The sequence below is a fragment of the Eumetopias jubatus genome, unplaced genomic scaffold, assembly GCF_037043125.1.
Source record: "Eumetopias jubatus isolate StellerSeaLion01/CBP00866 unplaced genomic scaffold, mEumJub1_p1.0 scaffold_9, whole genome shotgun sequence".
In the NCBI taxonomy this organism is placed as follows: Eukaryota; Metazoa; Chordata; class Mammalia; order Carnivora; family Otariidae; genus Eumetopias; species Eumetopias jubatus.
Genome location: NW_028274815.1, coordinates 2,716,428 through 2,735,132, shown reverse-complemented (window position 1 = coordinate 2,735,132; position 18,705 = coordinate 2,716,428). Strand labels below are relative to the sequence as shown.

The 18,705-nt window shown below is 48.4% G+C and overlaps 1 protein-coding gene across 1 annotated transcript in view; it reads right to left on the bottom strand.

Moving 5' to 3' along the window:
• DCDC2C (doublecortin domain containing 2C) overlaps positions 1–18,705 on the bottom strand; it is a 123,208-nt gene that overhangs the window by 84,526 nt on the left and 19,977 nt on the right. Inside the window, exons 4-6 of the mRNA XM_088026159.1 lie at positions 15,080–15,208; positions 10,454–10,591; positions 7,643–7,685 (exon numbers count right to left, since the gene is read on the bottom strand). Coding sequence (XP_087882285.1) covers positions 7,643–7,685; positions 10,454–10,591; positions 15,080–15,208 — 310 coding nt within the window. The remainder of the gene's footprint in view (positions 1–7,642; positions 7,686–10,453; positions 10,592–15,079; positions 15,209–18,705) is intronic.

Below are 18,705 nucleotides of genomic sequence, written 5' to 3'. Positions count from 1 at the left end.
CTCTGAGCAAGGCACAGCATCTCTGATAAAAGGATATTAAACATGTGGTAGGTTTGTTTTGGACTGAGATAAAGGGAAACTCAGATGGTCTAAAAAAAAATCTGCAGACAGTAATGACCGAGCAGGAGGGGATCACAGTGGAAGATGAGCTAATTCTGAGCATCATCCCAGCTCTGTCCCAAAAACTGTCTTCATAATACAAACCACCTTTCCAGTTTTCCTGTTTTCTGTCTTTACTGAACACAGGCAGAACGATATAAATCAAGATTTCTCCTGAGCTCTCTATGGCACCTCCCTATAACATCAAGATATTTATGAGGCAAACAACCGGCTGTTTTATCCTTGCAGAAATTAAAGTGCATAAAATAGTCCCATGACCAAATACAAGAACCAAGCAAAATCTTTCTACCTACTTTTAACAGGCTTTCCTAAAAGTTGAAATCATGCTCATATGTATAGGAAACAAGATCTTGGCAGAACTGGTGTTAGAAACAGAACACAGTGCACGCTGCTCGTGTTTTGGAGGCAGCTGGGGGTAGGGATTCATCTATTTTGCAACCATTTTCCCGATCCTCAGCCTCTACGACAAGACACCCTGTATTTACTGTTACCTCTGAAGTAATACCCGAAGGACAGTGACACAGGAAGAGTCCCACCCTCTCACAAGGACACAAAGCAACACTGGTGCAGAGCAAAGCGCACAGAGAAAGCCAAGACCGTTGCAGCCTAGCCACCGGCCACCAGCCCCACCATCCCAGGCGCAGCAACACGAGGAGATGAGCTGGTCCACACTGACCTGGAAGGGGGCCCACACAGAGCTTTGGGCTGGTGAGATGACAGATGAAGAGCGCCCATAAGTTCAATAAGTTGATTTCATTGTTTAATCTCATCCCTTACCAATGTACCTGATGGGAACACGAGTTTCTACAAGCTCCTTATTTCTATGACATCCAGTGAAACCCGGAGCCGCACTGGTTTGGCTTCTCGTCAATCTGAGCCCGAGCCCCGCTTTGGGGCCATCTGTCTCCGCAAGGACAGCCTGACCTTGTCTACCTGCACACCCATTTCCCTTCTTCCCCTTCATCCTGTACCCCCAGCACTGAGGGCAACCTCCATGTGTGGTGACTTATTTAGAATGGTTATTGCTTACATCTCACCACTAGAATGCTGGAAGCTCCATGGGGCCAGAGATGTTTGTCTAATGATGAATTCCCAGAGCCTGGAGCCGGGTGGCACATAGAAAGCTCTCCGTATATACTTGCCCAGTGAGTAAGTGAACGGTGCTGGTATGAATCTCATACCCCTGTGCCTTTCAGATGCTCACAGGAGCTGTCACAACTTGAGGATGGTGTTCAAGTGCCTCAGCTCAGCGCTGTGACCTTTGAGTCTAAGCCCGCCTACATTCCCAGTCTATTCCCTGCTCAGGCTTTGCCCATCTTCTGGCTCATCTCCACCTGCGATGCCCTTCCTCCCTGGCTTCCAATCCCAGTGCAAGCCGAGCTCAGAGTCCCTGTGCCACGTTCCTGGAGCACCTGCATGTCATCACCAGAACACAGCCCCTGCCCTTTGCATTCCTGGTTCCAAGCAAACAGTGACCTCCCAACACAGACACATGCCCACTGAAGTAGTCCCAACAGTTGCTTAGTAAATCTTTGCTGATCTCTTGAGCTAAGTAAGAAGACGTGGGGGCAAGTAGGCCGGGGCGCCGGGTGGCTCAGTGGGTTCAGCGTCTGCCTTCGGCTCAGGTCATGGTCCCGGGGTCCTGGGATCGAGCCCCGCGTCGGGCTCCCTGCTCGGCGGGGAGCCTGCTTCTCCCTCTGCCTCTGCCTCTCCCCCTGCTCATGGGCTCTCTCTCTCAAATGAATAAATGGAATCTGGGGGAAGGGTTGCCGGAGTGCAGGGCATGGGAGGTGCAGGGTCGGCTACACCATCGGCCCAGCCTTCCTTCCCACACCCGCGAGGCGACCTCTACATGCCCTGCTGTCCCAACCTGCCAGGGACACCCCAGGCATTTCTCCAGAGCCGCCACCTCCTCAGGTGCTGGTCCTGCTCTAATGTCACCATGTCCCGTGCAGAGGAGCCCTCGTCCGCACGGTCATGCACCTGCAGCTCCTGCCCACCAGCTCCCCACTGGCCTGCCCTCCGCAAGGACAGGAAGGGGCCACCTTCAGCTTTACACACACGTCTGCCGTGCAGTGGACACTCCGCGTGCCTCTCATTGTCAGAGCAACACAGATTTACGGCATTTCTCAGAAACAACAGATTGAGCAGGAAAACAGAGAATCTGTGGCTGCCCCATGCAAGGAAACGTCTAGGCATCACCCCTGTCCCCACGCCTCCCTGCTCTGAGTCCTGAGTCCGAAATCAACACGAGTGCCCTACAAAGGTGTCAGGTGCTGCTTTTCCATTTCATTAATCTTTTCCCCCATTAAAAACATTCTCAGGAAACATACCCAAGGCACACTGTGTTCATTTCTCTGCAGTGCTGTAGGGACTATCATTTTTCTCTGGAGCCTATTTCATTCGACCTCGCCGAACTTCAATGCTGTTGTAACAGATAGTCTTGCTCAGGCACATGAAAGGCAGCCCCCCAAGGTAATGTGGATGAAGTAGAGAGTTTGTCTAGTGGAGGAACAGCAACCACCTAGCTGAGTTCAGAGTCAGGCCACTCCCAGGAGGAAAGCCAGCGCTGCACGCTGAAGGCCTCCCACTAGCTTCCAGAGTGAATGTCCTGCTTCCAAGTGGGTCAGGGTCCGCCATCAGAGAACCAGCCCCTATGCCAAGCATTAATAAAGTGGAACATTAGCTGACATTTGAACCTGACTGTTGCCTCTTCAAGCCACTAGGAGACACAAATGCAGCCTTGGATGTTGTGTGATACTGCTACGGTCTTGACATTATTAGCCTGCAAGTGTCAGCTCAACACACTTGCTCCATGCTGCACTTTAAAGTCCAGTCCTGGTCATTAAAGTACGGGTGTCCCGTGGTGTGCATCTCTCTGACTGTTTCACGCCCGTGTGCGCACATACGCACACACAGGCACCTTTAATTTGTCAGTGTTTTATCTCCTGTTCATTTCTGTTCACTACCAACATTTGTGCTCTATGCCCAAAAGAGAAGTAGGTAATATTAACATTCTGGTTGTGGATGTGATATAAATACAATGCTTATTAATTATTTACTGATATTTTACAGAGGCTTGCACATTAAAATATTCATTTTAATATAGGAAGGCAGTTTTAAACATTTATTAAATTAGCCTCACTTCCTTGGAAAGTAATAGACCCAAAATCACGGTAAATGAGTTGCTGAAAACTGAATCTGATCTAACGAAATAAGAATAGGTTCACTCAGATAAGTCAATCAGAGAAAGACATGTATCATATAACCTCACTAATATGAGGAATTCTTAATCTCAGGAAACAAACTCCAGGGTTGCTGGAGTAGGGGTGGGGTGGGAGGGATGGGGTGGCTGAGTGATAGACACTGGGGAGGGTATGTGCTATGGTGAGCGCTGTGAATTTTGCAAGACTGTTGAATCACAGATCTGTACCTCTGAAACAAATAATGCAATATATGTTAAGAAAAAAAAGAAGAAGAAGATAGCAGGAGGGGAAGAATGAAGGGGAGTACGTCGGAGGGGGAGACGAACCATGAGAGACGATGGACTCTGAAAAACAAACTGAGGGTTCTAGAGGGGAGGGGGGTGGGGGGATGGGTTGGCCTGGTGATGGGTATTAAAGAGGGCACGTTCTGTGTGGAGCACTGGGTGTTATGCACAAACAATGAATCATGGAACACTGCATCAAAAACTAATGATGTAATGTATGGTGATTAACATAACAATAAAAAATTTAAAAAAAAGAATAGGTTCACTCAGTTAATTTCCTAGGACTCAACAGTCATGGCTCAAGTTAATGGACACCTGGAACCCCAACGGCTTCTCCTACGTTCCCACATCCACAGTCACCCAGACACCTGTGCTCCTGGCCATTATGTTTCTTCTCATTTCATGGAATCAAATGCCATGAATCATAAGACACGTGGTTATTTACGTGTCGCTAAGAAACAAAGCAAACTACCAGCTAAACTATGTCACATGGCTTCCCTGTTACCTGGAAGTTCTGTTTTCTACTGAAACAGCCCTTTCAGAACTTTTAGACATAGATTTTTATCACATAGCACATCTGGATGTAAAGCAAGAGGACAAGGCCACAGAAATAAATTGCTCGACTCCTCTCAAGATTCTACACCCAGAGTCGGGCTCTTCTGAGCCATTTCTGCGTTGAAGCTGAGTATGTCTGTGCTTTGCCAGGAAGTGTGGACAGAGTGCACCACTATGATCTCTGGAATTTTCTTCCAAGCTGCTCGGCACGTTTCGAGGCTGGTGCTTTCTTGCCTGGAGCATGGGAAGCAAGCCTTCTGCATCTGCCTCAGTAACAAGATGTGGTGGACGAATGTGGCAGAGTGCTTCCTGGCCACCAAACCCCCTCTCTGGATGCAGAAGAAGTCTGCATACCTTGGCTGCATACCTCCACCAAGGGAGGGTCTATTTCTCTACCTCCCAGAACCTTGCAACCATGGGGACGATGCCCAGCACCAACGTCCAGATGTGCTCCTAAAGCCAGCCTAGACCTTGCAGCCCAGCAACCCCGGCAGGTAACACAGCCTGTAAGGAAGCCTGGTGCAACTGGCCCAAGACCCACCCAGCCAAAACACAGGACTTAGAGAAATAATAAAACATCTCTGTGTTAATCCCCTAGGGCATGGCTCGTTACACTGTAATAGATTACTGAGCCTGTATCTTCAGCTGCACATGGTAACTTCCTTTCTCAGGTCCCATAAAAGAGTTGGTTGTTCCTTTGGAAAAATATAAAGAATTAAAGAAGAATATACTCCACTAGCATAAAATTGCTATTCTTTGTACCTTTCTGGGAATACAATAATTTTTCACTTTGATTCTGAATCGTATCAACATCATCTTGATGACATTTGCAGCAATGACACTCAACACGTGTAGTGCCAACCATGCACACGCCTCAGCTGAAGAGACAGGCTCGCTGTGATGACAGCGAAACCACACATGACCACCAACAGCAGTGGTCAGAGGCCATCTACGTAGGAGGCACCCCACTTCCCACAGAAAACAAATCAAAGAAGTTTAGTAAGAGAGACATGGAAAGCCTAGCACACACACATAAAGAAGCAATTGTACTTACCATAATATGGTTGCTGTGACTAACTCTAAAACCCAGCCTCAAAAAATAAAATAAAATAAAACAAAACAAAATAAAATAAAATAAAATAAAATAAAACCCAGGCTCATGCAGCCAGAGAAGCCTGGGGTAGTTTTCATCCTCAAAAATGCACCTGTTCCTCAAATGGGGCAAAGGTTTGTAAGTATTGAATTCTCAGCTCAATATACCATGTAGACCTCCACACCAGGGAGCAAGAATACAGTAAAATACCTTGACAGGCATTAGTACCACAAACACAGAGATTTTACATCAAACTTAGTTAACATCAATGCCTGTTGTATTCTTTTAGGAATTCCTGTTTTTTCTGGGAAAAAAAAATGTGTTTGCTCTGTTGTTACATGCCTGGTCATACACCATGGAATATTTTCAATGATAGATTTGTTTTTTCTAAAATAACACTTTTTATTTGCATTGCAGGGTATGCATGTTTGTGATGATTCCACTTAAAGATTCTTAATGTTATATATCATCCTTAAAACCCATTAACTTTCCCAGTGATCGCTTTCCAAAAGAGAAGAGAAAGAACTATAGGCGATATCAGAACAAACGTGTCCCAAATTTTAGACCAAACAGAACAAATATTTAATAAAAGGAAAAGAAAACACTATCCCTACCTATCAGGACCCAGAGTCAGAACAACATAATGAAGTGAGGACATAACAAAACAACCTTGGACTCCTGGCTCCGTTCTCTGTGCTCAGAGGCTTCCCACACCATTAAAGTATGGGATTCCAAGGTTGTACCACTCAGGCTAAGTTTCAACGTTCAAACTCAGAGCTCACAGCTGAGAAAACTCTGTTCATCCACGTCGGCTCCTTCTCCACCTGGAACATCTGCCCCCTTCTCTGTGCCACGTTAGGACTTGCGCCCCATTTGCGGATCTCCACGTTTCGATTACCCTTTCCTGCAAACCATCACCCTATGCATGAGACTCATTCACACAAATGTTTTATCATGAAACAAGTCTGTGTTGTCCAACCACACACAATGAAGCTCATCCTTAGGGCAGAATCATGTCTATTGGTTCTGCATTCTCGACGATTCTCGTTCACTCATTTACCCAACAAACACTTAATACTGAAGGCAATCCACAGAGAAAGAAAACTGAAAATAAATAAGATGATCATTCAGCTCAGGAAGCCATCAAAATAACCAGAGTCAATTCAGAAAAGCCTTGACACCAAAGCCAGACAAGGACCACATGAAGAAGCAGCATTGGAGACGGATCTCATTTATGAATAGACATGCAAAAATCCCTCACAAAATTGAGCAAAGCATATTCTGAAGAGCATTTTTTGGCAGAAGGCCTTTCTCAGCGAAGGCGGGAGGGTGAGGACAGCAGTCGTGAACTCAGGGCAAAGAGTTAGGTGGGCTGTGTCATTACCTCCAGCGACACTGAGCTCCTTCAGCGCAAGTGTGGACAGGCAAGGGGCTGGGCTCATCCAAGGCTGGACTCTTGCCAGGCAAATACCGGGGTGGTTCAGAGGGTAAGGAAGCCAAAGTATTTCCAAGATGGTGACTAAGATGGCGGTTATGAAATCTGAACTGCACCAGGAGGAAAGCCACGTCAAGGGCTGGCCGTGAGATGTTGGGAAAGAATAGCTCACTACGTGGGGGACCTCGTGGCTGATGAGCCTCCGGAGGGAGGTGCCTGAGCAAAGGAGCTGAAAGCTGGAGCCAGGCAGAGAGTAGGCGCTCAACAGCTTTACTGAATGAATAGTAATGTCAGGGAGACACTGAAATAGCGTTTTTATAAGATGGGTGGGGGCATGTGGTCATCACACACATGGGTGGTAAAGACCCCTACGGCCGCCAAGAACTGGCTTCGGCCTGCCTTCCCAGGCTTGTATCCTGACACTCACTGGCTGCTCCTCTTGTGCTGTCTATGTCACACTACGTGCAGATAAGCGTACACAGTGAGCGCTTCTCACCTCTACGCCTGACGTGCCCCCTTCCTGCTGCCCCCAGGCCCAGGGTGGCCACACCAGGCTTGGCCACTCTCCCTCCTGTCTGTCCCTACACTCTGAGCTCCATGTCTCGTGGCTGCACACACAGCAGGAAGCCTGGCACCAACACTGGGCCCGGAAGCTCCGGGCCCCACTGCCAGGGCTGGCCTGGGGGGCATCCTTGTCACATGTCCCCAAGCACAGTTCTCATCTTTCCTGTGTGAAAAGGACCTACTTGGTTTTTTTTTAGAGAGAGAGAGAGAGAGAGCGTGAGCGGTCAGGGGCAGAGGGAGAGAGAGAATCCCAGGCAGATTCCACACTCAGCACGGAGCCCGACATGGGGCTCGATCCCAAGACCCTGAGACCATGACCTGAGCCGAAATCAAGAGTCAGACACCCAACCAACAGAGCCACCCAGGCACCCCGAAAAGGACTTACTTTTTTCTTTCTTCGTGAGTATTTCTCGATGTCTGCATACTTTCTGAAAGACCAAAGATAGTCAGCTATAAGTCTGTAAAAGTCAGCCAGAAAATATCTTTCTAAAATTGTAGGCTGCAGCCTTGGCTTTCAGGAGGGCAAGGCCTTGCTGAAGGCACATCCAGTCCCCCCATCATCACGAACTCACATCAACAGCATTTCCCCGCCTCAGAACAGAAGGGGCCCCCACTGGGGTTGGCTCAGTCTCCTTCCTCAAGACTTTAGAAAATCCGATGGCTTTCCATTTCTATCAGGGTGAGTGGCACCACATTTATAGGCACCTTCTGCCCTGAAGCTTGTATACGGTCATGGGGGGACATCCTAACAAGTTTGAGGTTTCAGGCAGTTGGCAGTCACTCACACAAACATGGGTTTTTCATGCAACTCTCACAGGGACCCGTGGCACACACGTCATGCTCTCCCTGGGCTGGAGAGGAAGCATGGCTCAGGGACATGAGGGTTTAGTCAATGCCGCACCCTGACCAGCGGAAGAGCAGAGACTCCAAGCCCAAAACCCAGCCCAGCCTCCTCCCACCACCGACAGACCCCTTGTCTAACTGCCACCTTTCGCCCTACATGGCCCGGGGTACACACCCCGCTCCTAATTCTTCTGTATGGGGGCTGACCCCCGCCGGTGCTACGCACGGGAGGGAACGCTCTGGCACCCCACTCTCCAGCAGAAGGGCACCTCCCGGGTCCACGTCGTGGGTGGGGGACAGACTTCAGTCTCTTAGCTACTCTGTGGACTCGTTTCCTCTTTGGTGACGGAGAAAGATATTTAAGCCACCAATAGACCAGTTCAGGGTTCAACACATGAACAGGTGACAGGGAAAACAAAACACATGGAGAGCCGGGGACTCATGTGGGGAGCAGGGGACACGGGAACAGAGAGGGCCGTGCATCTCAGCTCAACGGCCCCTAAGGTATTTCTACCCACCATGCAGTTAGCACCATCAGCAATGAATTAGCAAGTGGATAAAATCAGGAAATAGCCCTGCTTGCCAGGCATGTGGCAGGACCCCAACCTAACCATTGGCTGTGGGGTCATTGCCTACGGACAGGACAAAAGAAGCCATTCTCTGCCTCAAAGTAGAAACCCTCACAGCAGGTGAGTGCAAACAGATACCTCCTGGGATGTGTCTCAGCTTCCCAGGCTCTGGGCCAGGGAACTTACGGGGTGCATGCAGGTGAAACCATCTGCCTGCTCCACCACAAGATGAACACTCACCCCTCTTTTTCTTTGCTCAAGATAATGACCATGAGACACATGACGGAGAAGCAGCTGCAGGGAAGGTCCCTGACAGGCCCTCAGACAGTTGCCGCCACTGCACGTAGTTCAAACACAGCCTTGGGGCTGAGCAGTCAAGGCTGCAAAATCCCACCTTCAGCAGGAAACCGCTCCCCCCAGCCAGCCCTGGAAATCAGGAGCTCCCTCGGGGCAGGAACGGGGGTTAGGTGCCCGAGTCACACACCGTATCCCACAGCCTCCTGGAAGGAGGGCTACAGGGACATTGCAGGGAGGCGCCTGACAGCCGGGTACCAAAATAGGGAGGAGCAGAGCCCCGCCTTCCAGGGCAAGTGACAAAGGGCATGGCTGGCAGGGCACAGTCCCCCGGGGCTCATGGTCTCTGGCAGGCATATCTGAGACCTTCTGCCTGCCATCCCACGCCCCACCCTGTCATCCCACAGGACCCAGAGGCAAAGAAATCAGACTCTGCCCTAATACCGGGGCTTTAATCTGGGACAAAAATCAAGGATTTGGATCAGTATATACTGCTGAACTCCACAGTCTTGCAGGTCACCTCCTTCCTGAGCCTGACCCACCACTGAGCCTGGACACCCAGTATGGACACACGTGAGCCCAGCAGGAGCTGCAGCCACTGAGGGCTCCAGACTAATAACCACCAAAGTCTCTCAAGGAAGCATCAAGTGCAACTGTGCCCTGGGAACGTAAGTCAGACCACCTCATCAGGGGACTTCAAGGTCCTTGAATGGTGAGAACTGCAGATGGACAGAGTCCACACCTGTCTATGTGAGCTGTGGGCAAGCAGGTCAGGGCCCAACACTGGGCTGTTCTTCACAGTAAAGCCACTCGGCATCCCTCAGGCAGGAGCCCACAGGAGAACATTATGCACTCATCACAAGAACTTGGCCAAATTCAGATGGCAAGCAGGGGAGTGAGCAAACTGCCCCAGGAAGGGACAGCCAACCTTCTAGTTCTCTGGTGACAGGAGGGGAGACCCCACCAATGCTTTTGTCTTCCTTGTAGACGTTCCCGCAAGTCCACAAACACACACACCGTGGTGCACCCCGTTAGCCTGGGCCAGGACCCACCATAACCATCACCACTGGTTTCACCAGTAGGGCCCGCCACCCCACACCAACTCCGGGGTCCGGGACACATAGACAGTCAGGGGAAGCCGGCCGAAGGAGAAAAAACAGAACGAGGTGCTGGATGGAGGCTGGGCTACCACGACTGTGTCCCGGGCCAACGTGCTTTGCAGGCTGAGGCTCTTTCTGTCTGAGACTCCTAGTGTCCCCCCACCAGCAGTTTGCTCAACACAAGGGCTCACTGTCCTTGTGACATCATCACACAACAGGGGTTCTCATGCCTCACTGTGAAAATCCAAAATTGTGTCCTCTATAAAATGAGAATATCAAGTTTCACTCCAGAAAAATAGCCAAGAGCTGAACAGGCTGTACTTGGGGGCGATACTGGGGAAAAAGGCAAACTCTACCAACTCAGGAGGGCAAGGTAAGAAATGTGCTCACTGTTGGACCTCACTGGGCACCTTGGAGGATTTCCAGTAAGGGAAATATTTGAAGGTCTCCAGTCCGGCGGCAACGTAGAAGTGGTTGTCTTGCAGATCCTTTGAGTTGTCCAAGAGATGCCCATTCATGGTAAATAATCTGTGAACAGAGCAAGAAGAAGTGGCCGGAGATTTCAAGCAGTGACCTCAGGGCTGGGGGCATTTCTGCAGACAATATGACCGGAATGTGGGCTATACTGGCAAGCACTGAAAGCGTAGGAAAGCGTAATCCAAATGGGCTAATTAAACCCCATGGGAGCTGCCCTTCCAAAGTTAGGCTTGTTTTCCATTTTTAGGTTTCTTAATTAAAGTATATTTTTAATTATGTGCAAGTATTCAGAGGCCCTTGAGAACATTTTAAGCTCTTGGTTGGTGTTCAATTAATTTTAATAACAGCAAAAATTAATACAAATTGGCTTGTATTGTTATAACAATACCTGGAAAACAGACCGGTATTTTATTAGCAAATAATATGCCTTTTTATAAGCACCAAAAGACTAATATTTGTCTCGCTTTTATTCTGTACCCTTTTTTGGCAAGTATTCATTCACTCATTCATTCACGTAAGAAATGATTCAACTCACTCAATGTTGAGGATCTTTATGCACTGGACAACGAGGTGGGCACTGTGTCGGACATAACTATGAGTAAGGAAGTCACTGCTACCCCCAAAGTCAGGGTTTGTACCTAAACCTATAAACACAAATGTGACCAGCGAAGGGCAAAGATCCAGACTTCCAAGAGGAGGAAAACCAGACTCAACTGTAGGCCTCACAGAGGCGGGGGCAAGCCGTGGGGTGGGGAGGGTGGGAGGTTTCCTCATGGGAAGACGGGTAAAGCCATCTGGGGTAGCAGGAGGGGCCTGGGCCAAAGGCCAGAAAGCAGGGGTTGACTGTCACTGAAGGGGAAAGGCACACACAGAACTTGCACAGAGAATTCTGGAGCCTGGAATATTCTAGGGAGAGGAATTGATCATTAAGTTTGCCACAGTGATGGGAGACATGGGAGAGCAGAGAAGAGCTAGGTGCCAGCAACAGCCAGCAGACCGTCGTGGACGCGTCACGCTGACGCGGCTGCTGGAGGAAAGGAGCCTGGCCTGCGACAGGAGGCTCGGGCTGCTAGAGCAAGGGTGTGCGAGGCGATCGGGAGACGGAGCAGCGACCTCCAGACTAGGAAGACGAGAAGGGCACGCTGAGGAGGTCGAAGCCACAAAACCGCCCCCCCATCAGTCCTTCTCAAACCTTAGCGCCAGAACCACCTGGAAGGCTTGCTGACGCGCAGACAGCCGGGCCCCGCCCTTAGGGCCTCCAGTTCCGTGAGCCTAGGATGAGGCCGGAACACTCATCTCTAACAAGTGTCCAGCTTACCCCGCCACTGCCACTGCTGCTCTGGGAGCCCCATGAGGACGGCCACCTTAGACCAGCCCTGGAGCAACGAGAAGACCTTCCAGACAGGTGACCGCAAGGAGAAGCCCCCAGAGAGCCACGTGGGCAGCAGGTGGCCGTGACAAGGAGCACAACGCTGGGAACTCTGTTCCTCTCCTGCCACGGCCCCTGTCCCAGGACACTCGGTGCGTCACCACACTGGAGGACCCAAAGAGCTGGTGCAAGCATCCCCAGGAGCAAGTCAGGGAGGCCAGAGGCCAGCAGCGGGCAAGGTGGGGAGGGAGGCAGACGCGACCGAGGGCCAGCAGGGCCATGCGGGCTGGAGGACGGCGTCTCCTGCTCTGGCGCCGGCCATCGAGGTTCCACCACGGAGTGTTTGGTGCAGACCCCGGAAGCAGAAGTGTTGGAGCAGATGGACCAAGAATTTAATACAAACATGAAAAATACTGTAAATGAAATAAGAGGAGAAGTTACAAATATGAAACAACAAGAAAGTGTAAAGAAGAAACAAGCAGAAATACGGAGGTGAACACTGAGTTACGGAGACAGCACTGGGATGAGGCGCCCAGCAGAAGAGGTGCAGACACGGCTTGAGCCGCTGTTGGGAGGACACAACGGACAGGGTCTCCCAGAGGCACGCGGCATGAGAAACAACACGTATAAGAGAAAAGCCGAGGAATGAGGATGAGGAGGGGTGCCAACAGCCCAAAAGTAAGAATCTCAAAAAGAAACTTAAATGTAGAAAGGAAGAAAAATGTATAGGAATAATGAAGATGAATTTCACAGGATTAAAGAAAGAGGGAGGACCTCAAATTGAGTCAATAGGCATCAAAAACGAGAGACCACTGGAAAACTCGCATGTGGGCACATTAGGGAGACATCCAGGAAGGCACGCGAGCGTCCGGAAGGGCTCTCCCCGGAGGAGCAGGGAGCAAAGGGGTCAGAGCCGCACCGACAGCCCAAGACAAGGAAGTGATGTTTTCAAAATCTGAAAGGAACGAACTTTGAAGCTAGCCACACCCTCATGGAAGTGGGAAGGCCCGCTAAAGTACCGTCACACCGACTCACACTGAGAGCATCTCTACAGGAAGGAGCTAAATGAAAGGAAAAGCAACTCCAGGAGACGCCACGAGGCATCACGTGGAGCAGGGTGACCACGCACCTCGGCACAGTTTGGGTTGTCATTAAAAAAAAGTTAGATCAAAGAAATCCTACTCAGGATAATCCAAAATTCAAATCGTGGATCACAAGCACTGTGACGGGGTTGTTGAGGGGGAGGCCAAGGAGCTGGAGGAGATGGAGTCTGGGTTTGATTCCGGGGCCCAGGAGAATCTTGGCTCCATCAGCAGAAACAAGGAAGGGGATGCATGAGCTGACAGCTCAGGTGGAGGGAGGTGGATGCAGGGAGTGAGCTCTCAACAGGGGCGGAGCTGGAGGGAAAAAGGGCCCTGGAAAAGCTCAAGTCAAATGTCCCAGACACACCGAAAGAGCTTCAGGTCTTCAGCAATGGGAGGCTTGCAAGGACGAGATTCGTTGCTTGTATGTTTCTTTGAAAATGTCTGTTCTCAGAAGGTTAAGTGTTCTTTTTATGCAGTGATGAGACCAAATAAAATTACCCTTTGTACTTCCAAGCATTTGTTTCATTCCTAAGCTCTGCACCTTTTCTAAACTCAACCATAAAGAATTGGTTGATTAGATTGATTGATTAGAAAAAATTAAAAGCTTATTAATCTAATGTCCTATTTTCCCACCGAACATCCTGTTTCCTTGCCTGCTTCACCTCTGCCATTTCACATGTGATACGTGTGATTAATTCTACCACCGCTTCTGGCTCCTTCCAAAAGCACACACAAGTCAGTCTGCCCCACATGGTGATGGGCTCTTTGTTTGAGAGTAACACACTGATATTTCTGACTGCGTTCTGCAATCATCTGGGCACCCACAGTACTGACTTTTAGGTACCCTCTAACTTCCCTGGCACGTGTAGGGTCACGTGGTGACTCACCGCCCTAACTAGGTTAACGACTACCCCGCGGCTCTACATGCCCAACAGCTGATGTCCCGCTCACAAGATAGGCTCAGTCTTCATCACTGGTGCCACAGTTGTTGATTGTAAATCAAGCATTTACATTTGAATTTACCCCCCAAGAGAGATAACTGCCAGCAAGTGAAATAGGAGTAATGTTTTGGCTCTTCTATCCCAATGCCTACCACCTGGGGACCATCACTGTCCATAAAGATGATACTTCCAACACTCAGCATCATTCCACATCTCTGCCTTTTCAACTCTGAAAGTTTGTGCCTTCCCTACGCTTTCTCAGCCCACTCCCATGCAAGATTTTGGGCCTCATCATCCCCAGCGGTGTTCCCAATATTGAAGCTTTAACCTTTCTCTCTGCAGCCTGCTAGCCTGGCCGCTCCCACAGCTCCCTCCTTGTGGTCCACTGATCCACACCAGGCCCGTGGTCTAAGTCCACCCACCTGCCTCGGGATTCACTCCCACAACCAGCCATGGCCACCCTGCCTCTCCCCATCCCCATGTCCTCATTCACCCATTCACCACACCTAGCACATGGCAGATGTTCAATAAACTGTGTTGAATGAAAAATGAAATAAATTGGTTAAAAATAAGTACGGGGGTGAGGTGCGCCTGGGTGGCTCAGTCGTTAAGCGTCTGCCTTCGGCTCAGGTCATGATCCCGGTGTCCTGGGATCGAGTCCCGCATCGGGCTCCCTGCTCAGCGGGAAGCCTGCTTCTCCCTCTCCCACTCCCCCTGCTTGTGTTCCCTCTCTCGCTGTGTGTCTCTGTCAAATAAATAAATAAAATCTTTAAAAAAAAAAAAAGTAAGTGTGGTGGGGCGCCTGGGTGGCTCAGTCGGTTGAGCATCTGCCTTCACCTCGGTCATGATCCCGGGGTCCTGGGATCAAGCCCCGTATCGGGCTCCCTGCTCAGTGGGGAGTCTGCTTCTCCCTCTGCCTGCCCCTCCCCCTGCTTGTGTTCCCTCTCTATCTCTAATAAATAAATAAAATCTTTTAAATAAATAAATAAATAAAAATAAAAATAAGTATGGTAAAAAGACAGTAAATATTGTCTGTTCCAAAGAATTAAAATCAGAGTTAATGATGTAGGTTTGGAGGTCTTGTTGGTCCAGGGTGAACATTCCCACGCTGTGACCAGGTCTCCCCCAGGTGACAGAGTCTTACTTTCGCACGCCTCCTAGAGGGAAGACTTTCTCCCCAATCATGGCCAGCACACTATTCCATTCCATCAGACTGAATTTGGGTATGATAATTTTTACAGGTGGGATAAATAGTCTTCCATTTGTGAAAACACTGTAAGAATAAAAAAAAAAAAGCATTCATTAGTGCCTTACACTTGAGGGGGAAACATTGGAAATTCAAAGAGGGCCCTCTACTTCCAGAACCATAAGCTGCATGCGATGCGCCAGGCAGCCCTCACACACACAGCCTGACCCACGAGAACCGTCACCAAGCAGCTCAATGCTGAAAGCCTGGTGACACAGCAACACTGCAGGGAGACATCTTTTCGTAGACTATCAAATGCCCAGATGAACAGGACACAACTCCACTTTTTAAATAATATGCTTCCACTGTGGTGAGTAAAATGGAAGAAAACTATGCCCATTTGGCAAACAAAGGGAGAATTTTGCCCTTAAAAATGCAGTTATTTTCCCTTCCCACAGAGCCAAGATAGCGTCCCAAAGGAAATAATGTGCAATCCTCCAAAAAGATAACAGAAACCATTGATTTCACTTTTGCAGTCTTAAGGCAGCTTCACCATGATCCCAGCGGGTTTATTTTATTTTTTTCTGTGTCAGGCAGGGGGCCAGCCATGGGGAGAGTACTCGGTGCAAAGTTCTACTGTGAATGAGGCCCTGCCACCTGCTGTAAGTCTAAAAGTAATAAATAGTATTTAACATTAAGGAGCTCAATTTTACAATTCCAGTTTTCAATTTTTTACATTATTATTTATGGTTACTCTTGTTTTATTGTTGTTGATTTTCCTATAATGTAAATAATTTAAAATTGGATGAATACATCTTTTTCTTTCAGAGAAAATATAAACTTTAATTCGTTTGTGCAAAATACAAAGAATCAGTTTTCTCTCCCAATGCTCTGTGGCAAGGGGCTTCCAATCCATGCAGAGATCACCTTCTATACGTAAAATATTGCCCCCAAATAAACCCTACAAAAGGTTCTGTGCAAGTTATATTACAATGCATTTATGTGACAGCACTCCTACAATAAAGACTTGCTACAATGTTTCCATCTCTTGGTTTTCCTAAATGTTTTCCAAAAGTCTTTCAAACATAGATTACTACTAGGAATAAAAGAGAAGTGTTTAAACAAGGTCATGCTGGGCACCTGCCTGGGTGGCTCAGTCATTAAGCGTCTGCCTTCAGCTCAGACCATGGTCCCAGGGTCCTGGGATCGAGCCCTGCATCGGGCTCCCTGCTCCGCGGGGAGCCTGCTTCTCCCTCTCCCACGCCCCCTGCTTGTGTTCCTGCTCTCCCTGTGTCTCTGTCAAATAAATAAATAAAACCTTTAAAAAAAAATAGACAAGGTCATGCTGTGTTTTTGTCTAAATTTTTAAAGATACTTAACATGCATTCTTATCCTGAGTGTGGGGAAATAGGCACTCTTATGAACTGAATTGTGTCGCTCCCCCCAAACTGTGGCAGTGCCAGCAGACTAAGACACACACACACACACACAAACACACACACACACTGGAGCTGTTGATAAAAGTGTCACGCTCCCCTCGGGGGCAAGCTGGTCACATAGATTGAAGAAATCTGACTGGTGAAATCCAACCCATGGAAATGAAACAGATTCATACATAAAGACTTTTCCCATAGGATTATTTATAGAAACAAAAATGTGAAAAGAACCTATATATCCAGGTACTGAGAAAAGGTTAAATAAACTGTGGCACAGCCATACAATAATAAGTTATGCAGCAGTTTAAAATCGTTTATACAGAATCTGTATTTACAGGGGGAAAATGGTCAAATATAATTAATGCTGGAAAAAAAAACACAACAGCAGGTATGGAGAGAACACGGAAGGTGAGTGTCCTTCAGGCTACAAGGAGGACCTGAGAAGTGGGATGAGGGATGTCGATTTATTCCTTACGGTGTTCTAGATTCCCACATTTATTTATAATAAGAATGTAAAAATGGGAAAAACTACCCATATGAATATTTTAATTTTTAAAGACAAAGAAAGGAAAGAAATGTTATCTCCAATTTATAAATTAGGAACTTACAAGTTCGGAGGGTGTGCTGGACTTAACACATCTCCCAAAGTTTGCTGGTTGAGCTGAAGAATGAACTAGACCTTCTTGCTATGCCACAATTCAAGCATCAGTCTATGGGCTACCCAACACTCCAGGTAGCTGGATGACCAACCGACCCCACCTGAATACCCAAGAACAGTTTCGAGGGAGAGGCTATGGGCGGGCAGGAGCCCCTGGACGCACGGCCAAAGCCCAGCGTGGTTAGATTAGGGCATATCCTAATTTTGGAAAACTATGTAGCCAGTTTTTTAAAGCACAGCTTATCCATATGTGCTCATAAAGAACCATCTCCAAGATACGCTGTGTGGTGAAAAAAAGGAGGAGACACAACAGTACCCCTAGGATCCATATGCTGGCATCTGTGAGTCTGCCCTATTACGATCCTCCAGAAGTGGTTAGCAGCGGTTGCCTCCAGGGAAGTCCCTACAGATCTAGGGACATAAAGTGGGAGGAATGCTTACTTTCAACGCACATCTTTTAAAGCTATGTATTTATTTACCATGGGCATAGGTCACTCTGGCCACAAAAAGTAGTTAATTTCTTTAAATTAACTTTGAAGTAAGAGAAGTTAAAGGCATAAAACTACTATTCAATGCACCCGCTAAGGTGCTCATTAAAGTTAAGTAGGAAACACTTTAAATAGAACATGTTTTAAATTGTTAACATAGGAAATATTTTAAATTTTTAAAAGTAGGAAATAGCACACGGACCTAGGAATGGACCTTAGTCAGGGGCTGATGACGGTGATGACAGTGACCCAATGGGTCCCACGTGATGCTGCTTCACTTAGTGGCGGAAGCAGGACATAAATCCGAGCCTCAGCCTCCACACTTCAGATGCACGTGGTCTGGGCCAGCTCAATTCTGAGGAGGTCCAGACAGTCAGGGGAGCACCAGGCTCTCTCTCCGAATCCGGCGCGTGCTCAAACAAGCCACCCCCCACCACCCCACCAGCCCGGCTCCCTGCCACCCCAGCTCCCCCATCTGTGAGAAGGGAGAAACCCCTTTCGCCCTGGAACATTGAAGACCCTGGAACCCGCCACAGCTATTTTGTTTGCTTGTTTTTATAGTTACAAGGTCTCCAAGCAAACATGATCAGGTCTTTGTAGAAAAGACACTGCATTTGAATGGATATTTGGGTCCATCTAGTGGAATTTCTAGCACACATCTAAAGCAGGGAGCGCATGCTGCAGGTGTAAATGGTCCATAATAGAAAAAAAGAATGTCCGTCAAAAGAAGTGAGAATCACTGATGTTTTGGCTCGTGTCAAAAAAAAAATGTAGCTTTAGGGATACGCTTCTTTGCCAAGAAGGATCCATAAGCCAGTACTGTTCCCTGAGATTTCTATACATTCTTCAGAAACAGATGTCTTTCACACAATTTGGAAATACCAGGCCTCTCATCGCTTCAAAACCGCTCTCAGATTTACAGAAGGCACAGTTGAAAGGAGAGGTATTTTATGGAAATGATTGTCGAGGTTCTGAAGAGACGTGAAAGGGGCCAAGGTTGGC